General features: G+C 41.7%; 1 protein-coding gene across 6 annotated transcripts in view; it reads right to left on the reverse strand.

The window, feature by feature from the left end:
• tbc1d31 (TBC1 domain family, member 31) overlaps window positions 1-25,768 on the reverse strand; it is a 120,855-nt gene that overhangs the window by 68,911 nt on the left and 26,176 nt on the right. For 5 of the 6 annotated variants that reach the window (XM_069920280.1, XM_069920281.1, XM_069920279.1 and 2 more), the window contains exons 6-10: window positions 25,393-25,552; window positions 22,022-22,222; window positions 19,415-19,609; window positions 11,566-11,645; window positions 4,233-4,379 (exon numbers count right to left, since the gene is read on the reverse strand). In XM_069920280.1, coding sequence (XP_069776381.1) covers window positions 4,233-4,379; window positions 11,566-11,645; window positions 19,415-19,609; window positions 22,022-22,222; window positions 25,393-25,552 — 783 coding nt within the window. The remainder of the gene's footprint in view (window positions 1-4,232; window positions 4,380-11,565; window positions 11,646-19,414; window positions 19,610-22,021; window positions 22,223-25,392; window positions 25,553-25,768) is intronic. The other variant, XM_069920282.1, reaches the window with a different exon arrangement.

The raw sequence follows: 25,768 nt of genomic DNA on the forward strand, positions 1-25,768 counted from the left end.
TCCCTGCAAAGCAAGTGCTTCTCTGAAACTTAATCTATATTTGATTTTGAAAGCAGATTAAACCTTGAAACTCAATTATAATGATCAAATAACTTCAATCAATACACAACGGATTCAACTTTGCATGAAATGGTTTCTTAATTTTTTTTGATGGTGAGTGAAAGCCAAAATCAATTCTGCTTGCAATATAATTTTAATTGTTATCCAAGGATAAGATGAGATAGCAGAAGAAATTCATCTCAAGTGTGAAAATAAGACTGAGCATTCCCCATTGGTTACACTCACCCAACCACCAAATTCGGTCAATGCTTCAGAGGTAGTTTCTTACCCAAGATATCTCATTAGATAAGGAATTTCCCAATACATAAGATGATAGCAACGGAATCCTAACACAATCTATAACCTGAGAGAGAAGATTGAATACTTCAATCAATTATCAACTGATTTTTTTAAAAAATTGCTCTCGCTCAAATGTTGGGCCTACAAAATAGCCAGTTAGTTCAATCCAAGCCTACTGAACTGAACCTGCTAACAATGATAATTCCCTCATCTCCCCCCACATCCCAGCCATTGGTAAAATAAAATGTACTCCATGGATTTCTTAATCTTATCAATATTTTGTTTCCTTCGGCCAGAGTCCTTTACCTTTGTTCATAGTCATGGAGGTATAAAGTCTTGTATCCAATATTGATCAATTACCTAGTCATGACAATCATGGGATAGCTGAAGTCATTCAATGCCATAAGCATGACGAATGTCAATTTTTTTTGTTATTGTAATGCTTCTCCTCTGCTTCCTGCACATCTACCCTGTCCACCCCTCACAGATGCCACAAGGACAGGTTTCCCCTCATCCTCACCAAACACCTCCACCAGCCTCTGCATCCAACAGGTCATTCTCCACAATTTGCGCCACCAACAAGAGAATTTTTATCTTCACTTGCCCCTCTGCTTTCTACAGGGAATGCTCTCTCCGGAACTCCTTAGTCCACTCATTCTTTCTGATCCATTGCCCCCCCCCACCCCCCTCCCCCTGATACTTATTGCTGTGACCACAGGAGGTGCTCCACATATTCACAGTCCTCTCTCATCATCATTCGGGGCACCAAACAGTCCAAGTGAAGCATCACTTGTAAATCTGCAAGGGTCATCTACTGCGCCTAGTGCTCCCAATCTGGCCTTTCAACATTACAGAGACGAGACGCAGACTGGAAGGTGGTTTCGTCGAGCACCTTTCCTCTCTCCACTGCAAAGACTTCGCAGTGACCAACCACTTTAATTTCACACCCTATCACCACACTGACATGTCTGTCCACAGCCTCATATACTGCCCAGTTTAGGCCACTCATAAACTGGAGGAACAGCACCTCATAATCCATCTCATCAGTCTCCAACCAGAATGCATCAACATTGACCTCCAATTTTCATTAATCCCCCTCCCTGGTCTCTTTTTTCCCCCCTCATCCTTCTGCTTCTAGCTGCCCACACGCTTCCCTTCCTTTTCCTACCAGAGACCCAACTCTCTAAGCTCTCTGTCTCCCCCATCACTTCCCAGCTTCTTTTTCTTCTTCACTTTTCCACCTGTACCCATCTATCACTTGTTAGCTCCTGGCCCTTTTCATCCTTTGGCCATCCCTCCACCACCACATCATCTTTATCAGGCTTCTAAATGATCTTTAGAACTCCTGAAGAAAAGCTCAAGTCCGAAACATTCACTGCCTTTTGCTATTCATGGATACTGCGTGACCTGTTGAGCTTCTCCAGCACTGGATGCTAGCATATACAGATCCCTTGCTTACTTTAATTTAAAATGAAACATTCTTCTGAATGAATCTGGAACAAGCTGCCAGAGGAAGCTACAGATCCAGTTATAATTTGGATGTGGTCGGCAGGCCAAAACGCCTGTTGCGCACTGTGGCTGTACATGACATGCAAATGGCATTGCAATATTTAATGGTCATCACTAGCTGAACCATACATTAATTTTGATATCATGGTGCGACAGAGGAAATTTCAGGGTAATGGCTCAGGAGAGAGAATAAAAAATTCGAACAGACAATGCCAGGAACACTGCATGTCAGTCAGCATCTGAGGGAAAAGAAACAGCGTCCATGCCTCAGGACAAATACCTTTCATCAAATATTCCCAATGCATCCTCCTCTACACTAGGGAGACTGGACACAGACTAGGGCTAAATGGTTAGCACAAGGCTATTACAGCACCAGTGATCAGGGTTCGAATCCAGTGCTGTTTGTACGTTCTCCCAGTATCTGCATTCCAAAAAGTATGGGGCTATCAGGCTAATCAGTCACATGGTGGCATAGCAGTTAGCGCAATGCCTTTACAGCGCCAGCGATCAGGACCAGAATTTGGATCCCGCGCTGTCTGTAAGGAGTTTGAATGTTCTCTCTGTGTCTTGATTGGGTTTTCCCCGGGGGCTCCGGTTTTCTTCCACTGTTCAAAACGCATTGGGGGAGTGGGGGGGGGGGTGTAGGTTAATTGGGTGTAATTGGGCGGTACGGCTTATGGGCCAAAATGACCTGTTATCATGCTGTATGTCTAAATTTAAATGTAAATTAGCTGGCATGGGCTTGTGGCCTGTATCTCTTAAAAAAGAGAACGGGGAATAGTTGGAAATGGAATACGTTCAGAGTTGCAGAGCTGGTGGAGTGAACCAAGGGACTGTGGCAATGTAATGAAGAGAGGTTAAATGATGTAACAAAATGGTCATGCCAGCTGACAGAGGGTGATGAATGGCAGCTGTTCGTCTGGAGGAGCTGTCAATTGAAGGGGATGACCCAAGAAGAGGAGAGAACAAAGAAAAAAAATGTTACAGGAGTGGGATATGAAATACTTCAGGTGGTGAAAATCTGAAATAAAAGTCAGTGCTACAAGCCGAGAGTGGAAAAATTGAGTTAATATCATATGCTGATGGCATTCCATCAGACCACAAACTGGAAAGGCTGGTTATCTGAAACTGTTGAGTTCTGAGGAATATTTTCCAAGATGGAAAATAAGATTCAACTTTTCAGCTCACTGACTCCTATGAATGCTGTCCAAGGCATTTTTTGATCTTTGGAACATGTCCAAGTGACTTGAATGGTTAGTAGTCATTGCAATCATTCACTTGCTTTGTCACTCCAAATAGTGGAGCTTATGGTGTTGAAGTATCCCTTGGAGGCCTCCTTGTAATAATACAAGGGGCTATGGAACTTGGGGACCAACGTGAGGCATGTTCCCTCCTCAGAGGCCAATCTGTCAGCTATAGGATTTGGATAACTCAAATCAATGATGTGCCCAATCAAGAGCCTTTGAACCCAAGAAATCAGAGCAAAGTTGGCCATCTGGCACATCGAGCTGCTCCCCATTTTATAAGATCACAGCTGATCTGGCCATGGACTCAGTTCCACTTACCCATGCATTCTTCATAACCCTCAATTCCCTATTTTTCAAAAATCTCTGTGCCTCAAGTACACTTAATGAGATAGCCTCACTACTTCCTTTAGCAGAGAGTTCCACAGATCTAGGAGAAGCAATTCCTCTTCATCTCAGTCCTGAATATACTCCCTCCAAATCTTGAGGTCATGTCCCCAAGTTCTAGAAAGACCATCCAGTGGAAGCAACCTCCCTGCTTCTACCTTACCTATTCCAATCATTAATAGGTCCCGATAAGATTCTTCCCTCGTCCTTCTAAATTTCAATGCATGTAGTCCCAAGCTATTTATTCTCTCTTCATCTCTGGTATCAACCTGGTGAACCTCCTCTTGACTGACTCCAAAGCAGTATATCCTTCCTCAAGTAAGGATGATGTTCAACATAATGAAATAGCAGGGATGTTAAACATTTAGATCGTTGGAGTGATGAACTAATAGTATTGGTGAAAATCAACAGGACCCCATTAAATGTCAAGCAAGGCTTTCAGATGTTAAATACTGAACCTTGGGACTCGCACATCAAGATCCACCCAAACAATTGGTATCTAAACGATTTCTCATCATTCTGGATGCCTTTTCAATGACATAGATTTTATGAATTCTCGTCCCCCCTTAGAATCGACGAGGCTGCTGTTACGGAATTAACAGCTACAGTAATTTAAATCAGGTCATAGTTTCAGAATCAGGCAAAACATACTAAAAGGGCTTTGCTGAAAGATATTGAATGTTAGCAAGTGCTCTGTTTTTCAATGCATTTGTGAAAGGTTACTTCTTTAAAAAAAGTATATTTGAAACACACCGTTGAAGAATTCTTAGAAGCTTCTGACTTTTGATAGGGTATTTTTTGTGTATTCCTCGATAGGCAGGATGTGTACCTTTGTCAGTGAGGCTACTGAAAGCTGCATGGTTCTCAGGCAACTGCAGCAGAGAACGCCAAATAAACATCCTGCAATGTAAAGCCAGAAAGTATAAAAGAACATGTTGCTCTGTCTAAAATAAAATAGAATAAACTAACAGACCATTTGGCCCAAAGGGACCTTACTGGTGTTAATGCACCACACAAGCACTCACCTGTTCACTTGATGTTATAATATAAAAACTTAAAGTTCAAGTTTATTATCATCTGATTGCACACACACAACCAGATGAAACAGCATTTCTCTCGACCACTATCCACACACATCCACACACAACACATAGCAATCACATAAATAGATATACAATATTTACTGTGTATATATATTCTGGAAATACACAGGAGGCCAGAGTTATGTGCATTTTAGTTTTAGCTTTATATTTGGTTTCAAAACTATCCCCTTAATGCTCCCCGATGTGCTTATCAAGTTCCTACTTCAACACATCTGTGCCATGTGCTCAATTACTCCTTGTTACACAGTAGGTGAGATTAGGGTTAGCCTCGCCTTTGCTTTCCTCTTCAGTGGTCAGTACAGATGGATGGCAGTTTGGGTGGTCCACTGCACCTCCTGCAGGATGTGGGATGTCAGGGAATCTTCCAGTGTCCCTGCCGACTGCTCCTGTGGGAATTGCCTGCAGCTACCACTCCTGACTGACTAAATCAAGGAGCTGGAGTTGCAGTCAGACGTACAGAGAATAATTCTAGATGCAAGGATATCATAGGTGAGCTTTAGTGAGGGGGCTCACCAAAGGTGCAGACAGGAAGGAGCTGGGTGATCATCTGTGAAGGCAGAAGGTGTAGGCTGAGAGGGAAGGTACCTCTGTGGGGAGGGGTTGACCCTCCAGGATTGTCACAGTAGCCACGTATCTGGTACCATCTGGCTCAGAAAGAATGGGGGAAGAAAGGAGAGTGATAGGGGACTCAATTGTCAGAGGGACTGACAGGAGAGTCTGTGACCAAGATCGAGACTTCTTGATGGTAATGTTGCCTCCTGGGTGCCCGGGTCAGGGTTCTTAAAGGGGAGGTCCATCAGCCAAATGTTCTGATATCTATTGGTACCAATGACATAGGCAGGGAATGGAATGTGAGGAGTTAGGATGAAGGTTAAAATGTAGGATCTCCAAGGTGGCAACCTCTGGTTGCTCCTAGTGCCATATGCCAGTGAGAGTAGGAAAAACATGTAGCTGAGCAGTTGGTGCAGGAGGGAAGGGTTCAGATTCAGAAACAATTGGGGTTATAGGCTGCAAGGGAGGGAAAGGTTAGATTGATAATGAAATAGGTTATTTATAAGGTCAGCACATCATTATGGGCTAAAGGGCCTGTACTGTATTATGTTCTGGGGCAGAGGTGACGGGTTACATCTGAACTGGAGGACCACCAATATTCTGGCAGGGAAAATTTTCTGGATTCACTCAGGAGTCTCTTAAACCAGTCTGGCATAAGGTGGGGACCCAAGATGGAGAGGGCAGAGGAAAACTGAAAAAGTTAAGGTTAGCATGGAAGGCAAAGGAAGTGCAAAGAAGCAGAACAGGATGCTTGAGACAAGCCTCGAGGTAAGGCAGGTAAATATCACTGTTTAACACTAGAAGACTGACGGGGAAAGCAGATTGGCTAAGGGTGTGAAATGGTACAGGCCAGTGCAATGTCGTAGCCATAATGGAGATATGGTTGAAGGAGGACCAGGTTTGGCAGCTCAGTTACAAGTGTGATAATGAACAGTGTGGGGGGGGGGGGGGGGGGGTTGCAATATTAGTCAAAGAAGATATCACAGTAGTCTTTAGAGAGGATACTGCTGGAGAACTATCATGTGAGGAAGTGTGAGTGGAAATCTGGAACCGAAACCAAGTAGTCACTCTAGTGGGTGAACTCTGCAGGCCACTAGTCACTGGGAGTGAGAGGATCAAATCAGTAGAGAGATTGCAGTGCTTTGTAGCAAAGATGTTACGATAAATGATTTCTCCTTCCCCAACATTGACTGAGAATGTCAAAGTGATGAGGGCTTGGATGGGGTGATTTTTTTAAGTGTATCCAGGAGAACATTGGCTGGCTGAAGGGTTACCAGGTATTGGAACCAGGATGCAAGAGGAAGCTGAAGCCACTGAGGGCTTCCTGATAGTGTCAGAGGCTTGGATCTGGAGCTCAGGTTGCCTATGGTTTGGACTGAAGGCTGTGTGGCTGTGGAGGGGGGTCTCTGTTTTGTTTCTCTTTGTCTGGTAGGGGTGCTGGGCAATTTCTACTGATGGTGAATCTTTGTCTGCCTCACGGTAGACTAAAGGAAATTTTGTGTTACATCACATTTATGTTTTATTACATGACAAAAAAGAATTTTGAACTTTCCAGTAACATGTGGATAGGCAGTCTGAGGAGAAGGCAATATTGGACCATAAACGGGGTAAGTGAAGCTAGCCAGGTAACTGAGGTATCAATAGGGGAACACTTTGGGACCAGTGAGCACAATTCTATCAGCTTTCAGGTAGTCCTGGGGTTTAGCCTTACCAAACTTTTAAATGTCAATATATGAAACCTTGCGTTTTGGTTATATTATAATAACCGTGAAGAATCTCCACTATGGTTCTCTCTGGAATCTATTTCTGTTACGAAATTTTCTCCCATCTCTCTTATTGGATCCTCACTTCCTATCTTCTTTCTTTCTTCTTTGGCTTGGCTTCGCGGACGAAGATTTATGGAGGGGTATGTCCACGTCTGCTGCACGCTCGTTGGTGACTGACAAGTCCAATGTGGGACAAGCAGGCACGGTTGCAGCGGTTGCAAGGGAAAATTGGTTGGTTGGAGTTGGGTTTTTCCTCCTTTGTCTTTTGTCAGTGAGGTGGGCTCTGCGGTCTTCTTCAAAGGAGGTTGCTGCCCACTGAACTGTGAGGCGCCAAGATGCACAGTTGGAGGCGATATCAGCCCACTGGCAGTGGTCAATGTGGCAGATTTCTTTAAGCAGTCCTTGTACCTCTTCTTTGGTGCACCTCTGTCTCGGTGGCCATTGGAGCGCTCGCCATATAACACGATGTTGGGAAGGCGATGGTCCTCCATTCTGGAGACGTGACCCACCCAGCTCAGTTGGGTCTTCAGCAGCATGGATTCGATGCTTGCGGACTCTGCCAGCTCAAGTACTTCGATGTTGGTGATGAAGTCATCCCAATGAATGTTGAGGATGGAGCGGAGACAACGCTGATGGAAGCGTTCTAGGAGCCATAGGTGATGCCGGTAGAGGACCCACGATTCGGAGTCGAACAGGAGCGTGGGTAAGACAACGGCTCTGTACACGCTGATCTTTGTGTGTTTCTTCAGGTGGTTGTTTTTCCAGACCCTTTTATGTAGTCTTCCAAAGGCACTATTTGCCTTGGCGAGTCTGTTGTCTATCTCTTTGTCAATCCTTGCATCAGATGAAATGGTGCAGCCGAGATAGGTAAACTGGTTGACCGTTTTGAGTTCTGTGTGCCAAATGGAGACGTGGGGCCATCACGAAGGTCCTGAGGCAGCGTTCCTTGGTCCCAGCAGAGCATGAAAAACTCATGAAGTTTGGTATGCAGAGCTTTGCTGCCAGACTTCCAGACATCTGGGGGGGGATTCCATCCATACCTGCTGCTTTGCCACTTTTCAGTTGTTCAATTGCCTTATATGTCTCTTCCCGGGTAAGGACCTCATCCAGCTCTAGACTCAAGGGGTGTTGAGGGAGCTGGAGCAGGGTGGATTTTTGGACTGAGCGGTTGGCACTGAAAAGAGATTGAAAATGTTCTGACCATCGATTGAGGATGGAGATCTTGTCGCTGAGGAGGACTTCGCCGTCTGAGCTGCGCAGAGGGCTTTGGACTTGGGGTGAGGGGCCGTACACCGCCTTTCTTCTTTGGCTTGGCTTCGCGGACGAAGATTTATGGAGGGGGTAAAAAGTCCACGTCAGCTGCAGGCTCGTTTGTGGCTGACAAGTCCGATGCGGGACAGGCAGACACGATTGCAGCGGTTGCAGGGGAAAATTGGTTGGTTGGGGTTGGGTGTTGGGTTTTTCCTCCTTTGCCTTTTGTCAGTGAGGTGGGCTCTGCGGTCTTCTTCAAAGGAGGTTGCTGCCCGCCAAACTGTGAGGCGCCAAGATGCACGGTTTGAGGCATTATCAGCCCACTGGCGGTGGTCAATGTGGCAGGCACCAAGAGATTTCTTTAGGCAGTCCTTGTACCTTTTCTTTGGTGCACCTCTGTCACGGTGGCCAGTGGAGAGCTCGCCATATAACACGATCTTGGGAAGGCGATGGTCCTCCATTCTGGAGACATGACCCATCCATAAAAACCCCTGAAGTCACCAATGTCGGCGCTAAGCTGAGTTCGATTGGCAAACACGTCTCCTGAAACCCTCTGGGATCAGCTGAAAACGGCCATACTGCAATCCACTGAAGAGGAACTGGGCTTCTCCTCCAGGAAAAACAAGGACTGGTTTGACGAAAACAACCAGGAAATCCAGGAGCTGCTGGCAAAGAAGCGAGCTACCCACCAGGCTCACCTTGCAAAGCCTTCCTGGCCAGAGAAAAAGCGAGCCTTCCGTCTCGCATGCAGCCACCTTCAGCGCAAACTCCGGGAAATCCAAAATGAGTGGTGGACTAGCACAGTGGAGCCCCCAGAAAGAGGTTCAATGTTGGAAACTTGCAGTCAGACGTAGTGAGAGGAAACTTCCAGGCAAACCTCCAAGCAAAGCTCGAGGATGCAAACTGCCTCATGGACACGTCTCCTGAAACCCTCTGGGATAAGCTGAAAATGGCCATACTGCAATCACTTCCTATAACTTTAAATTAACTAACTAATAATCTGGTGCTTAAACATACTTTGAGGATCTGGATACAATTTTGGTTTAATGAGATTTTCTCTTTCCAGTCGTATTGTTTTCATTATTCCCTTAAACCTTCCATGATTGATGTAACTTTAAAAGAATTGTATAGATTGGGCATTAAATGTTTTAAAGATTTATTTGTCCAGGGGAGACTCGCTTCCTTTGAACAACTTTCAGTTAAATACAGTCTACCAAATACTAATTTTTTTTGTTATCTACAGATTAGAGATTTGTTTTTACAATCTCAATTACATACATTTCCTAAGAGGACTGGTAAGAATTGAAATGATGTATTTTTTAATTTAAAACCTTTTTTATAATAGCTCAATATCTAACATTTATGATAAGTTGTGGGGAATAAGAGAGGATCCCTCAGATAAAATTAAAGAAGAAGCCTGGGAACAGGATCTACGGCTTTTAATCTCTGAAGAAACTTGGAATGCAATTTTCAAATTGTTTAATACCTTTTCTTTATGTGCCTGCCACTCTCTCCTACAATTTAAAGTAGTCCATAGGGCTCACATGTCTAAAGTCAAATTATCTTGTTTTTATATGGATGTATCTCCTCGTTGTGATAAATGCAACAATGGAGATGCTTCATTAATTCATATGTTCTGGACATGCCAGAGTCTTGAAAAATATTGGAACGAAGTATTTCAAACTTTCTCTGCAGTTTTTAAAGTTAATTTTAAACCTAATCACTTAACTGCTTTATTCGGTATTGTTGGAGAGAGTGACATAACTTTTACGACATCTCAGCTCCATGTATTACGTTTTATTTCTTTTATGGCTAGGCGGGCGGTGTTGCTCAGATGGAGGGACATTACCCCACCTAATCATGCTCAATGGCAACGTGACATCATGTCATGTTTAAATTTAGAGACGATTAGATGCTCAATTGCCAATTTGTACATAAATTTTCAAACACTGTGGGGACCCTTTTTGAGTTACTTTTATCATCTTTGATTTGTTATGAAGGTAGGATTGTTGACTAATGAGGTAATTTATCTCTCTGATAAGAATTCTCCCTTTTTTTTTGACCAAACAGCTTCTTTCTTGGTAGTGGATATTTTTGCATATTTTTATTACAAAATATCAATAATCTGTTTGATTAAAATGTGGGGTACCTTGGATGGAATGATATGATTTAAGTGTAATGTAGCTTTTTGACTTTTGTACTCTATCTTTGGATATGAAATTTCAATGTTAATAAAAATATTAAAAAAGAAAAAGGTAGTCATGGAAAAGGATAACACTAGTCTTCACGTTACAATCCAAAATTGGGGCAAGAGCAATTTTGACATAATTATGCAGAAGTGAGCACACATGTTAGAGTAAAAACACAACTGCCAAATGGGAGGGGTTTAAGAGTGTTATAAGGAAGGCCTACACTTCCACCCTCACCACCATTCAGTGCCCCGAACAATCTTTGCAGGTGAATCTGCAGGAGTCCTTCACTGCATCCTATGCTCCCGTTGTGGTCTCAACATCGGATAGACTGGACACATAATGGAAAATCATTCCGTGGAGCACTTTTGCTCCATCCGCTGCAATTACAGAGACCTGCCAATGGCCAACCATTAAAATTCCAGCCCATTTCCACACTGACATGTCTATCCATGATGTTATCTACTGCCAAACTGAGGCTAATCGCCAGTTGGAGGAACACCATCTAATATTCTGTACACCTAACACTCTCCAACCAGATATCATTAACACTGAATTCTCCAGTTTCTGTTAATCCCCCCTATACGTCTTTCTTTCCTATCCCTCTGTCTCCTTTTCTCCAGCTTCCCACCCTCTTCCCCTCTTTCTCTCTCTATTCAGAGATCTCTCACTTTTCAGCTTTTTCTCTTCTGCCCTCCCAACCATCTCCACCTCTTATCTGTTAGCCTGTACTCGTCCTCCTGCCCTTCCTCCCTCCTCCCTTCCCCAACCTTTAAATTCAGATGCTTGGCCTGCTTTTTGCATGGGTCCATAACATCGATTACAGTTGACTTCCTACACCTGCAAAGTTTCTCCAGCACTTTAAGTAGTGCATTCCAGTCTATGTTGTCAACCAATATTAGACATCAGGGTAAAAAGCTACAAATACCCCAAAATCTCTGGTTCAGCAAGAGGGGAAAATCAAAATAGCAATGATCCAAGTTCAAGCAGAAATTGTGCTTCTTTGCAGTAAATGCACAAGAATTAAGTGGCCCATTTTTGGTAAGATTAATTTGCTGCTCCCAGGCAAGTCCTGGACACAGGAGAGTAGAGAAGCCTAGAGAGCATCAAAATTCCTCCAGTCTAGTTTGCATGTGAACTATTACAGTCACATGGCTATTTTCACAAGATGTACTTTGAGATGTTAAATTAAGTTGTAGCTATTTTCCTCAAGTTCAGCGCATACCTGTACTTTTCTGGATATTCCCCAAATTCTTTCAGTAGAGCCTGGAGCCGCTTTTTATTAAGACCTGCTGGAAGCTCATTCTGAAATATTGAGAAGAGAAAAGAAATCAATTATTTCTGTTTAAAAAGGATATTGCATTATAAACCAGTCACTAAGAAGAAAATCACAGTTGAAGAGTATTCAAGATTCCTTAATTGTAATAGTACAGGACATGTAATATTACACAACACTGCCTTCTGCCTGCTGCAAGGCAAACAAAGAGTTGTCATTAGTCTTGCCTGGCATCCTTACAGTAAGTATACGGTTTGACTAACAAGTAAATGTTTATTTTTTAATCAAATGACTTGGCAGTTTGGTGTTCATTGAAAAGTGACTTGTTGAAATTGATGGCATCTCAATACTACATTGCTTAAAAGTACGGACTTCTGCGAATTTATAAAGAGACAGACAGAAGTATTTTGTAAAACAAATCTGCCGACTACTAATAATAGCTTTCTGATATGTGACACACTCAAAGCATATTTAAGGGGACAAATGATATCCTATACGAAGAACCTTAAGAGGGAACATATGACAGAAGTAAACAGTTTTAGAAAGATATCAAAGAATTAGAAAAAAAAAATTAAAGAACAGGACTACAAGAAGAATACAGATTACTGGAGATTAAAAAGCTAAAATACAAACATATAGGTCAGAAAAAGGTATATTAAAAACTAAAGAATACTATGGATTACGTGAATGGGCACAAAAAGTTTTATCTTGGCAGATTAAAGCAGAGAATGATAAATGCTATAAAAACAGAGACAGGTATTCTAGTATATACACAAAAAAAAATTAACATCATTTTTAGACAATCTACACGAAACTATACAAATCAGAATTACTAGGAGAGACAAGAATGAAATGGAAGAATTTTTGTCAAATGTTGAACTTTCAAAACTAGGAAAAAGGTTAAAATTAGATACTCCCTTTACAAGGGAAGAAATCGAAAAGGCCCTTGGGACCCTACAGGCTAATAAATCACTGAGGGAAGATAGATTTCCACCTAAGTTTTATAGATAATTCAAAGAATTATTAATGCCCCTTTTAATGGATGTCTTGGACCAAACAGTGGAAACACAGACCCTCCCAGAATCAACCGAGATTATTAATGTTACCAAAGGACCCATTAAAAACTTCATCAATATCGACCAATATCCCTGTTAAATGCTGATTATGGTATTAGTGAAAGCATTGGTTAATAGGTTAGGACAATACTTACTAAAACTGATACTTACGGACCAAGCAGGATTTGTTAAAGGAAGACATTCCTCAAATAGTTTAGGAAGATTATTTAATATAATACACATGGAAAAATCTGAACGAAATCCAAGTATTACAGTCTCACTAGAAGTGGCCATTTTTATTTAAAACACTGGAAAAATTTGGTATAGGTGGAACATTTATAAATTGGATAAAAACTATACCATAAACTACAAGCTAAAATAATAACAAATAATCAGATGTTGGCAGTGTTCCCCTTAAGTAGATCGAGCAGACAAGGATGCCCCTGTCCCCAGCGCTTTTTATTCTAGTGATTAAACTGCTGGCAGAAATAATAAGGGATCCGGATATGAAGGGCTTCAAAATTGGGAAAGAAGAACACAAAATCAGTCTATTCACCGATGATGTGCTATTGTACCTATCAGAACTGGCTAAACCTATATAACACTAGAAAAATATGGAAGAATATAAGGCTACAAATAAATATGGATAAAAGTGAGAATTCCATTAACACATTTTGAATATGAAAGACATCAAAAAGGAAGTAAATTTAAATGGAAAGACAGATGGAATATCTTGGAAAAACAACTGACAATAACTTGCAAAATCTGTAACTAAATGATGTACCTCTTCTTGGGGAGATAGAAAGAAACCTGCAGAAATGGAGAGATTTACCGATTACTTTGGTGGGAAGGGTTAACTGTGTCAAAATGAAAGTGATGCCAAGACTGGAATACCTTTTTCCAATCGCTGCCTATTCCATTAGCTACAAACTTTTAAAGCTACTAAACAGTTCCTATGGAATAATAAGGTACCAGGATTGTGTTGGAAAAACTGACATGGGACTATGGGCTGGGAGGACTTAAGACTTACAGATTAAAAAAAAATATTACCTAGCTTCACTGACTAGATTTCTCTCAACCTTCTTCACTAAAGACAACCCCCCCATCTTGGATTCTAATGGGAATGTACTCAATGGAGGAGGGGGAGGCAAAGGATTTTATCTATAAATGGAGTGTCAAATCATTAAAAAAAGATGGATAATTCCATACTAATACACATGATCAGAACATGGGAAGAAATTAATGAAAATATAGAAAAAAAAGTAGGGATATTAATAAAAGCACCTTTGTGTAAAGATGCATTACTGCCTATGAACATGGGCAATATAATATTAAATTTGTGGTATTGTTACACAGAAGGAACTCTTATGTTCTTTGAAAAATTAAAACACAAATACAGAGTGGACAGCTTAGATGGTTCTTAAGAGAAACGTTGACCCCACCTGAAATTAGTGAAACTGAATTTATGGTCAGGATAGGAAATACATCCAAATTTATAACAAAAATGTGCTATGTTCTCCAGAGCAAAAGTTCAAAATCAGGGTTGCAGAAGTCAAAGGAAAGTGGGAGTCAGACTTGGGGGTGGTGATTTCAGAAAGAAGCTGGTCAGACTGGTTTTAAGGACAGCATGACATCAATTATACATAAAAGATATGGATTAGTTCATTATAATTTTTTGCACCAATTATATTTTACCCCACAGAAATTACATAGATTAAAAGCAGAAATATCAGAGATTTGCTTCAAATGTGGGACTGAGACAGGAACTTTTTTATATGCTACATGGTCATGCGCAAAGGTGAGGCCATTTGGCAAGATATCTCATAAAAATTAACCAGAATTATATCTACTAGGTAATTTTATGGAAATAAGTAATAAATTGAATCAATATCAAATTTAATTTATAAAAATAGCACTGGCTGTTGCAAAAATATGTATCGCAATCATTTGAAAGTCCGTCTCCCCTCTACTTATAGCAAGATGGACAGCAGAAACGAACAGCTGTTATACCTATGGAAAAAAAATTGCATTAAGAACAAATATGACAGTTTTGTAAAGGTCTGACAGCCAGATCTGGACCACATAAAATAAATAAAAAGGAACAAAAAAGGGTATAAAAGTAACTATTATATATACAAAAACATAGTTTCTCCAATTGAACTCTATATATTTAAAATATATAAGCTCTGACTGTAAGCAGATCTGTATGTATGGAGGGGGGTAGGGAGGGACTGTTTTTGCTTGTTGTTTGTAAAAAAAAAGTTTAACATATTGCAGATACAACAGGTAATTAAGAAGGAAAATGGAATGTTGTCCTTCATCGCTGGAGGAATTGAATTCAAGAGCAGGGTGGTTCTGCTGCAACTGTACAAGGTTCTGGTGAAGCCGCACCTGGAGTACTGGGTACAGTTCTGGTCTCCATACTTGAGTAAGGATATATTTGCCTTGAAGGCGGTTCAGAGGAGGTTCATTAGGTTGATCATTAGGAGATGTTGGGGTTGACTTACAAGGAGAGACTAAATCGCCTGGGATTATTCTCATTCGAATTCAGAAGAATGCGAGGAGATCTTATAGAAACATATAAAAATTATGAAAGGGATAGATAAGATAGAGGCATGAAAATTGTTTTCACTGGTAGGTGAGACCAGAACTAGGGTACACAGCCTCAAGATTCAGGGGAGTAGATTTAAGACATGAAGAGATGAAGAAAAAACTGTTTTTCCCAGAGAGTAGTGAACCTGTGGAATTCTCTGCCCAGGGAAACAGTTGAGGCTACTTCATTCAACATATTTAAGGTTCAGTTAGATTTTTACATTAAAAAAGGGGATTAAGGGATATGGGGAAATGGTAGGTCGGTGGAGTTGAGTCAATGATTAGATCAGCCATGATTTTATTGAATGGCGGAGCAGGCTAGATGGGCCAGATGGGGGCCCCTGTATCTATTTCTTATGTATATTAAAAAATTTATTTTGTATATTTTTGAAAAAAAATCAAAAATATTTAGAAAAAAAAAGCACAATTTAAAGTATAGTTTGCACTGAAAAGGAAAATCCATTAGCACCAAGCAAGGGCATCATGAGAGCATTGCTATGGGGTTCATTCAGGAGTGTGATGCTGCAGGAGGAAGTCTTTCAACTTGTTGATCCATGCTGCCATACTCTTGTGTTTTCTCCTTGATGGATGAGGGAGAAGAGAGTATGCCCATTAAGTGAAGGATCCTTCAGTGTGATGTTTGCCTTTCCTGGATGGTGGGAGATGTAGATGGAGTCCATGGAGGGGAGGGAAGTTTGCGTGATGTTCTGAGCTGCATTCATTAGCTTCTTCCGATCTTGAGCAGAGCAGCTCCCATCCCATGCTGTGATGCATTCAGCAAGTCTGCTTTCAATGGGGCCCTGTAGATGCTACTGAAGGACACAGGGGACATGCTGAACTTCTTCAGACTTCTGAGAAAGTTGTGGCATTGGTATGCTTTCTTAACCATCATATTTATTCCAAAGAACTTGAAGCTGTCTACACTTTCGACTTCAACACCATTGATATGGACAGGGGTGTGGACTCTGCCCCTTCTCTTGTAGTCAATGAACAGTCTTCTTCATCTTTTTGACATTGAGAGAGAGGTTGTTATCTCGGTACTGTGCCACTGGATTTGCAATCTTTCCTGTATTCCATCTCCTCATTATTTGATATCCACCTCATCACTTCAGCGTTGGTGACTTTGTAGGAGTTGGAAAGTTATTTAGCTGTACAATGGTAGGTGTAGAGCAGTGGTTTTCAAACTGCCCCCCTAAACTCACATTCCATTTTAAGTAATTCCTATGCCATAAGTGTTCTATGATTGGTAAGGGATTGCTTAAGGTAGTATGTGAGTAGGAAGGGATGGTTGAGAACCACTACTCTAGACCCAATTGTTACTGAAATATTTTGCTTGAGAAAAATTGTCATTGGCCCATTTCCTTTGGAGTTATGAAACCGTGCACATAATGAGTCAATGAGGTAAGATTAAAACAATGGTTTTCAAACCTTTTTCTTCCTACTCACATACCACCTTCAGCAATCCCTTACTAACCACAGAGCACTTATAGCATTAGGGATTGCTGAAGGTGGAATGTGAGTTTAGGGGGCAGTTTGAAACCACTGGTGTTGAAGGAGAATCGTAGAGGACTGAGTACACATCCTTCAGGAGCGCTGATGTTGATTGCGATGGTGGGAGAGATGTTGTTCCCCATCTTCATTGATTACGTCTGTTCAACAGGAAGTTAAGGGTCCAGTTGCAGAGTGCGTCACAGAGGCCTAAATCCTGGAAATTGGGAATGAATTTTCTGGCAACTGTTGTATTGAAGGCAGAGCTGAGGGAGATGGTGTGTGCCATGGATCTGTTTGGCTGGGAGACAAGGTGAAGTGAGTCATGGCTGGCTGTGAGGCTGGAGTTGGTGTGAGCTATGATGTCAGTTGTCATTTAGATCCATTATTATGTGTAGACCATAAATGGATGAAATACTTGGTATATAGTTAACTTGGCTGGACAAAAAGTGCACCCCACCTCTACCATGTGTGACCACTGTCATAAGTGAAGGGAAAGATTTTGATGTGACATCAGGGAATCCCAAAATCCTTTAGAAAAGTAATCACTACTCTAATACAGGAAACACAACAATGAGATGCACACAATCAGCAGATGGGGTCAGGGATAAATATTAGCCTGCACACCGGCAAGAATGCGACAAGAATGCATAGAACAGGAAAAGGCTACAGAGGGTTGTAAACTTAGCCTGTGACATCACAGGCACCAGTCTTCACACCATTAAGGACATCTTTAAGAGGCAGTGTCTCAAGAAAGCAGCATCTATTGTTATGAGATATGTTAGAATAGCTATGGGTAAAATGTCTTTAAAAGAGATAGATTGTGGGGGATTAGTTAGGTTACACTTCACAAATAGAGTAACACTTCACAAAAGACATCTCATTTAAAATTCAAGAGCTTTGCAGAAGGGAGACATTGTGTCACCAGTGACTTTGCAGAGACAATGGAACTGCTTTGGAAAAGACTTCAAAAGGAGGTGCAAATGGAACATAATGTAGATCATGTCCAGGCTCAAATATGGATAAGAGCTTTTGAAAATTGGGTTTGGAGCCTTGGAAGAGGCTTTTTGGTTTTTACAAGCATAGAGAGGGAAAAAAAAACAAACAGGTGATTTCGCTTTTGGAGAGGCTGCAAAATGGCAAGCTGGCAGGCTTGTTGAAAAACCCCATTTTGAAGACGGGTTTTTAGTTCGGAGTTCAGCCTGTTGAAAACCTTGTAGTCCTTACAAGAGGAAATGGCTGGTTAGAGTGTTTCTCCAGAAATAAAGGAAACAAGAGGAACTCTGTGGTGACCTGGAAGAAGAGGTTATCATTTGGAAAACCCATGATGGGGCAAGTTTCTTCGGCAAGACACTGATTGGAGGAAATCAGTTTGTGTATGTCCAATGAGTAACAAATATCTCTGAAACCAACAAAAACCTTCCTGAGCAGAAACCATTTAACTTTAAGCACCAGAGCCTGGTGGAAATTATAAATGTTGAATTATGTGCACAGTATGAGAATTGCCTGATTCCAGTGAACCCGGAGAAATTAAAAGTGAATGAATGGACAGTGACACAGAGAACTTTCTTGAACATATACACATTACATACACGTGTTCTAAGAATTAGAAGGGGTTTAAGTTAAGATAATAGTAATAAGTTAAAGATTGATCCTGTAATTATGTTTAAAGAAAATTAAAGGCAACTTTTGTTTACATTACCATTGTCTTGGTGAATTTCTATTGCTGCTGGATTTTGGGGTCCTCTGGGCTCGTAACTCTATCGTCAAGGACCCTCACCACTCAGATCATGCCCTTTTCTCACTGTTACCATCAAAGAGGTGATACAGGAGCCCAATGGTACAAAAAAAAAGCTTCTTCCCCTCCACATCAGATTTCTGAATGGACAATGAACCTATATACTTCACCTTTTCCCTTTTTTGCACTAATTATTTTTAAATACTGTATTTACAGAACTAATTTATTGCAATTTTGCACCTGTAATGTACAATACTGCTGCTGTAAAACACACTTCATGACACACATTCACGACAATAAGCCTGATACTGCTTTTCTTGAAAGCATTTTGACAAGATCCTTCACTATCTTTGAGGGGAAGTTTGGGGCACAGGGTTCTCATCTGATCCAGAGTGTAGCACCTCTGACACAGCAGCACCTCTTCAGTGATGAAACTCAATGTAGGCTCTTCCTTCAAATCTGTGTGGGACATGAACACATGATCCTCTGACTCTCGGGTGAGAATGATACACGTTGAGATCATAACTCAAGCCTTCTGTTTGTGTTCTTTGGGGAAACTCAGCGGCAAGCCCCCCAGGCGACTTAAGGAGACAGGAGCATGAATGACATCTCATGCTGGGCACCATGCAATATACCTCAAGCAATCACACAGAGACTGAGCCAACACCTCTATGTTCAATTTGGGCCACATACTGGAGGATACTCAATATCAACAGAATTGAGTCTGAAAAGGAATGTGCCATTAGGAGAAAAATTAAGTCTAGCAAATTTCAAACTTTGGTTTCCAACACAAGTGAGGAGCAACTTAAAAGCTACCATTTAGCTCTTCTCCAAAAGTCTGGTCAAAAGAAGCAGCTTTGAGTCAATTATGTTTCTGCTCTTGCACCATTTCCACCAAACTCAATCAGGCATTCTGGCTTCGTACCTCTTTGTCCTCTGAGTTGCTGCCAGATGGTTTGAGGATCCGAGCCCGGATTTCCCTTCCAGCTGGCTTCCCCCTCCTCGGCCGTTCTACTGTTGCAGACAACACTCTCATTTTCAGGCCAGATGGAACAGACACATTTTTAGAATCCTCAGTCTTCTCCCTGTCTGCAATAATTTTAACCAAAGGGGGAGGTGGCTGGATAAAACAAGGACAATTAACATGAAACTGCACTGGCTTATTTTCAAATTTGCTGATAACAGGAATAAAGAAAGCACCAGTAATCACAATTACAACCGCTCATAAATTCAAGGTGTGAATGATCGTTCTATCATAATAACTGCATTCCAAGCATAACGATACTATCAATTTCAAGAAAAGTACACACCCACGATGATAGACCCATGATACTCACAGCAGTGTGATTAAGAATGAACACTCTATTCCTCAGAACAGAGAAAAAAATTCCCAATTTGTCATGGAATGTTCTGATCACAACATAAAATTATTAAACATTGCACTACAGAGAGACAGCTGTGATTTTTGTGCTCAAGGTGAAATTGTAACCTGATCTTTCCATTTTTTTTCTTTGCTTCACAACCATAAACAAGAAGCCCAAAGAAATTTTAAAAAACTGTAAAAGCGAAGGTACATCCCAGGAAATCATTCCAATCTTTGTCATTCTTAACTCTCCACGTAACTGCATTCCCCAATTCTTTTTCCAAAGACCATCCAGTTTTTGTTTTCACCAGGCGTCAATCCAATTCTTTTCTGGAGGTTTTTTTCCCACTACTCTTGAGTGCAAACCTATACCCATTTTATTTCACATTATGAACATCAAAGGACTAAGTGAAGCCACAAAAAGTCTGCAGGCACTATGACTGCAGTAAATACACAAAAGTGATTGAGAAACTGAGCATGTCCCGCAGTGTCCATAGGAGGCAAAGATATATAACCAGCATTCTGGGCCTGAACCCTTCATCAAGGTATGAGCAAAAAGCAGACAGGCATCTGAATAAAAAGCTAGTGGGAGGAGGGAAGAAGGGGAAAGTAGAGGAGCACAGGCCAACAACCAAAAGGCCACAGGTAGACATGGGTAGGAGAGAAAAGATGACAATCAGGGGACAGAGAGGCTCTGTGAATGCAGAGCAGGAAGAAAGGAGACAGAGGGTGAGGAAAAGAGAGAAAGTGGCAGGGCGGGAGAGGGGGGGACACCTAGAGGAAAGGAGACATAGGGATAGGGAACGAGAGAGATGGGGAGGTTTGAGGCTAACAAAAACAGGGGAAGTCTATGTTAATGCCATCTGGTTGGAGGGTGCCCAGACAGAATAAGAGGTGCTGTTCCTCTAATTTGCAGGTGGCCTCAATTGAGCAGTACATGAGATGAACAGATATGTCAGTATGGGAATGGGGCAGAGAATTGAAATGGGTTGCCACTGGGAGATCCATGTTATTACAGTGCACAGAGCAATGGTGCTCAATAAAGAGATCTCCCAGTCTGCATCCATGGGCTCCTTGACTCTTACTCTGCTTCACTGACAACCACTTCGGTGCTGCCTCATGCACCCATGATGAGCTCATCAACTTTATCCACTTTGCAGACAACTTCCACCCCAACCTCACTTGGTCCATCTCCCCTTTCTCAATTTCTCTGTCTCCATCTCAGAGACAAGTTCTTGACAGACATTTTCTACAAACCCACCAACTTCCAGTTACTTCAATTGCACCTCTTCACACCCTGCCCCCTGTCAGGATTCTATTCCTTTCTTGCAATTCCTCTGACTCCATCACATCTGATCCCATGACAAAGTCTTCCATGCGAGACCATCCTAGACGTCCTTTAAAAAATAAGTGGCCTCACCTCCACTGCCATCAACTCTGCCCTCACCTATATATTTTCCATTTCTGTGCATCTGCCTTGGCCATCTTCAGTACCAGACACATCAAGGAGAGAATTCCCCTTGTCCTCACCTACCACCTCACCAACCTCCACATCCAACACATTTCCTCCACAATTTCCACCACCTACTATGTGATCCCACTGCCAGCCACATCTTCTCCTCTGTCTTCCGCTGTGACCATTCCCTCCGTGACTCTCTTGTCCACTCATCCCTTCCCACCAATTACTTCCTTGGTACATACCCAGAGTGCATTAATTTTGATGCCAACAAGACGTGGCACGACTAGCACAATGCTGTTGCAGTGCCAGTGACCTGGCTACGAATCGTGCTGTAAGGAGTTTGCACATTCTCCCTGTGACATGGGTTTTCTCCCCCCACCCTCCAAAAACATATGGGGCTGGTGGGTTAATTGGGTGGCACAGATTTCAAGGGACTTCTGCATTGAAAAAAAATTAAAAATTAAAAAAGTATAGCTCAAAAGTTAAACAAAGGCCTTCTCCACAAAAGCCTTTGTGTTGATAAATGCAACAAAATTACCAGTTAAATGAAAAATCCAAAGTAAATCAAAGCCAAATTAAAACTCAATGAGAGTAAAATTAAACATTCCTCTTCCTGTACCTTTGTTAAATTAAAACCCTCAAATTGCTACCAACTTTCACTGCATTATGAAGTTCACATGTTTACATTCTATTCATTTAGAATCAAGTACCTTATTTAATTCTTGTGTTAAAGCTCTGACACTATAAATGGTAAGACTCCCATCCTCCAGGACAGCTGCTACATAATGTCCATTCGGGCTGAGGACTGCCACACTAATGCCATTATCAAGGCTTCCAATGTCAAAAAGGAGCTTGCAAGTCTGGATATTGATGAATCTCATGATGCCATCCTGGCTTAGGACACCAACTACCTGCAACATTGCCAAACACATTATGTGCAGCAACAAGATAGATTTAACCAAACAGTGATAAGATTCCAAAAGAATACAGAGCACATCTATATGTGTTGCAGTTCTACAAATATCTGATGTTGCCACACTTGGAGTATTGCATTCGGTCCTAGTCACCTCATTACAGAAAGGATGTAATGGAGAGAGTGCAGAGGAGTTTCACCAGGATGTTGCCTGGATTGGAGAACATGCCTTATGAGGATTGGAGAACATGTCTTATGAGGATTGGAGAATGACAAACGTAGTCCCCTTGTTTAAAAAAAGATAACAGGGAAAATCCTGGGAATTATAGACCAGTGGACAAATTTTGGAGAGGACACATCTTATGAGGCAAGGTTACAGAGCTGGGGCTTTTTACTTTGGACCAAGGATGAGAGGTGACTTAATAGAGGCATAGGCAGGGTAGACAGCCAGGGGCTTTTTCCTGAGGGAACATTAGCAAATATCAGAGGACATCAGTGTGAGGTCATGGAAGAAAAGTTTAGGAAGAGGTCAGGGCAAGTTCTTTTTCCCCTCAACACACAGAGTACACCGAGTGCCTGGAATGCATTGCTGGGGTGGTGGTGGAAGCTGGTACAATCCGGACATTTAAAAAGACGGGCACATGGATGCAAGAAAAATAGAGGGTTATGGGTGTGAGGCAGGAATAAAAATTGCATTGCTGCCAAATGACTGTGCTACTGCTGGTGTGGACCCAAAAGAGAAGTGAGTGGAAACATAGCACTACTCCACAGGGTTCTACCGCCTGGACCAATCACCGATGGCTCCATGCAGGTTTTAAATGGTCTGTTAAAGGAGCCAACAACATTTTTTAAAAATACTGCAATCTCTGAGGTCTGTGCCTAAGAATGGCAGCCCTATGCTGGGCAGCATACCACAAGGGGTACCAGTGCACACACCCCCATCCCTCTTGAGAGGGAGAGCCATAGGAGATGACCCTGCAGGACAGTGACCAGTGAGAGGCTCAGCAGATGACGGACCCAGACTGGCTGTGAGCTGTTCCCAACACAGTCAAAAGTCTCACACCAGCTATGGGAAACTTCCAGTCGAAGGGCTCACACAAGGTTGCAGGCTGCTGGAGAACGGCTCATGAGAACCAGGTATTGGACTGGGATTTGAGAGGGTACTGAGGGCAGGGAGGGATCCCGGAGGGGCCTCGGACTCTGAAGGCTTCCTGATCATATCGGAGGTTTTGATCTTGAGTTCAGTATGTCATTGGATTGAACAGGAGTCTGTGTAGCTGCAGAGGTTGTGGGAGCGCTGGAGGGGAATCCACGGACACTCAGTGTCTCTGAGGGGACTTTCTTGCTCCTACTGTTAGGTGCACTGACCGGGCAATATTCACGGGAACTCTGTTTCTGAGGCAGACAAAAGTTGAAATATATCATGTATATTAAATTTTTAATGTGTATTACTACGTGACAATGAAAGAAACCTTCAAACCTTCAAATTTAGATTGTTGTGGAATACATTTACATAGCCTCGTGGGTTGAAGGGCAAGTACTGTGCTGTTTGTTCCATGTTCTAATTGCATTTTGTAATTAATGAAGCATTCACTACTGGATGGGAGCTTAATGGTCTAATTTAAATTAGTTTTTAAAATATATTTGTATCAGTAAATTAGATTTACTTATACCTGATTGGTATTCAGCCCACTAATGTTCAGAATCCCACTCCTCAATCAAAAAAAGAATTTTTTTGAATTTTTTAAATAATTTTTCCAAATTCAAACAGTTCCATTAATTCACAATGCGACAATTACATTCATCACATATATTTACATTTCTTCTACTGAATCTGGTTTTATTCCCCCCTTTCCCACACAACACAAAAAAAACTACTAAAAAAAGAAACTTGACTTACATGAAAAGACTAAATACGCTTACTTAATTTAAGAAACAAGATGCTACTGAACGAAGAGAAATAACATTAAAAGAAAATGAAAAGCACATTAAGCACAGGGTCTGCTGGATCTCAACGCCTGTCCTTCAGGTCTCTTATATTCATCCTGACTTGGCCTGGCTGGAACGGATTCCCCATTCTCTCCCCCAAAGGAGGAAGGACTAAAGAGGGGGAGGGGCAGGCAGTGCAGCACAGGGGACCACACTATAAACTTATGCCTATGTAACACAGGTAGGGTTGCCAGATTTTAAGAAAGGTTTCATATTTTTTCCTTAGGTTATAAGTAACTTTCTCCAAGGGAACACAGCCTTGCATTTCCGTATTCTAACATGCAATGCCCAAATGAGAGTCTGACTTCCAGGTAACTGCTATGCACTTCCTGGCCACTGCGAGTACAATTAATACAAATTGGATTTGAAATTTGGACAGCTTTATTTTAAGTCTTATATAAAAACAGATTTTAAAATATTTAGATTTTATCCTTGATTACTCTCCTTCAAAACCCATTTCACTAGTATCCCAATTATTGCTCCAATTCACATTTTTTACCCACTACAGTGATTCCATAAAGCATCTGGATCCTCAGCACCTTGAGATGACGCTCCCATGACCATTTTAAAAAAAAATTGAGCAGCCCATTCTTTGCTCCCCACTTTTATCACAGAAAAGATCCATTCCACAGGGTCTTTTTCTGTACTACACCTTGGATTTTATATCAAAGTCAGTCACTGTTCTTTAGCCCAACCCATCCATTTTAACCCTGTTGCCCACTGAAGCTAGTCCAACTTGCCAACGTTTGACCCCTATCACTCTGAACATTTCCTATCCACATACCAGTCCAAATGTCAAATATGTCCCCACCTCTACCTCGTCATCCAGAGGCATGGTCCAATTCCACCCTTTAATATCTGAAAAAAATCCGTCCCTTTGGAATCTTTCCTCACTTGCCTAAAATCAAAGCCCTCTCATTTGAGATTCCTGACCCTGAGGAAAAGACAGCAACATTTAACCTTATCCAGGAAAACAGTCCCAGTCTATCCACACTCTCCTAACGGCCCAAGCCCTTGAGTCCCAGAAAACTCCATGTCTATCTTTTTATTTAAAAAAAAACATTTGCAGGCTTTCTAATTACAACTAGATGCGATACTCAAGTTTGCAGAGTTCTTTTGTGGGTATTTATGTAAACACTCACTTTGTCCTCCCCAATCTCCCATCAACTATAAGCTTACCTGGCTTGATCCACCATCAAAACTATCATGGAGAAATTCAAGATGGCGAACTGTCCGCACCTTTGGTGGCATCTGGATTATCCTCTGCAGCTGCTGTGTGTTCAGGCACCAAAGGTGAAGAAAATTAGACTTCCCTCCTGCGACTAAAACTCGGCCATCCCTGCAAATATTAATGTTTCAATATAATCTTCTGCCTTGTGAATGACACCTTTCAAATGTAAACTCCATTCTTCTCTTTAACACTCGCCCCTGCTTCTCCATAACACCTTTGCCGTAACACCGGCCCCTGCACCTTTACCTTTTCCGTAACACTGGCCCCCTACACCTTTACCTTCGCCTTTATCACTGGCCCCCTGCTCTGTTGTCTCACCGTAAC

Source organism: Narcine bancroftii, chromosome 2 (genome assembly GCF_036971445.1).
Source record: "Narcine bancroftii isolate sNarBan1 chromosome 2, sNarBan1.hap1, whole genome shotgun sequence".
NCBI lineage: Eukaryota > Metazoa > Chordata > Chondrichthyes > Torpediniformes > Narcinidae > Narcine > Narcine bancroftii.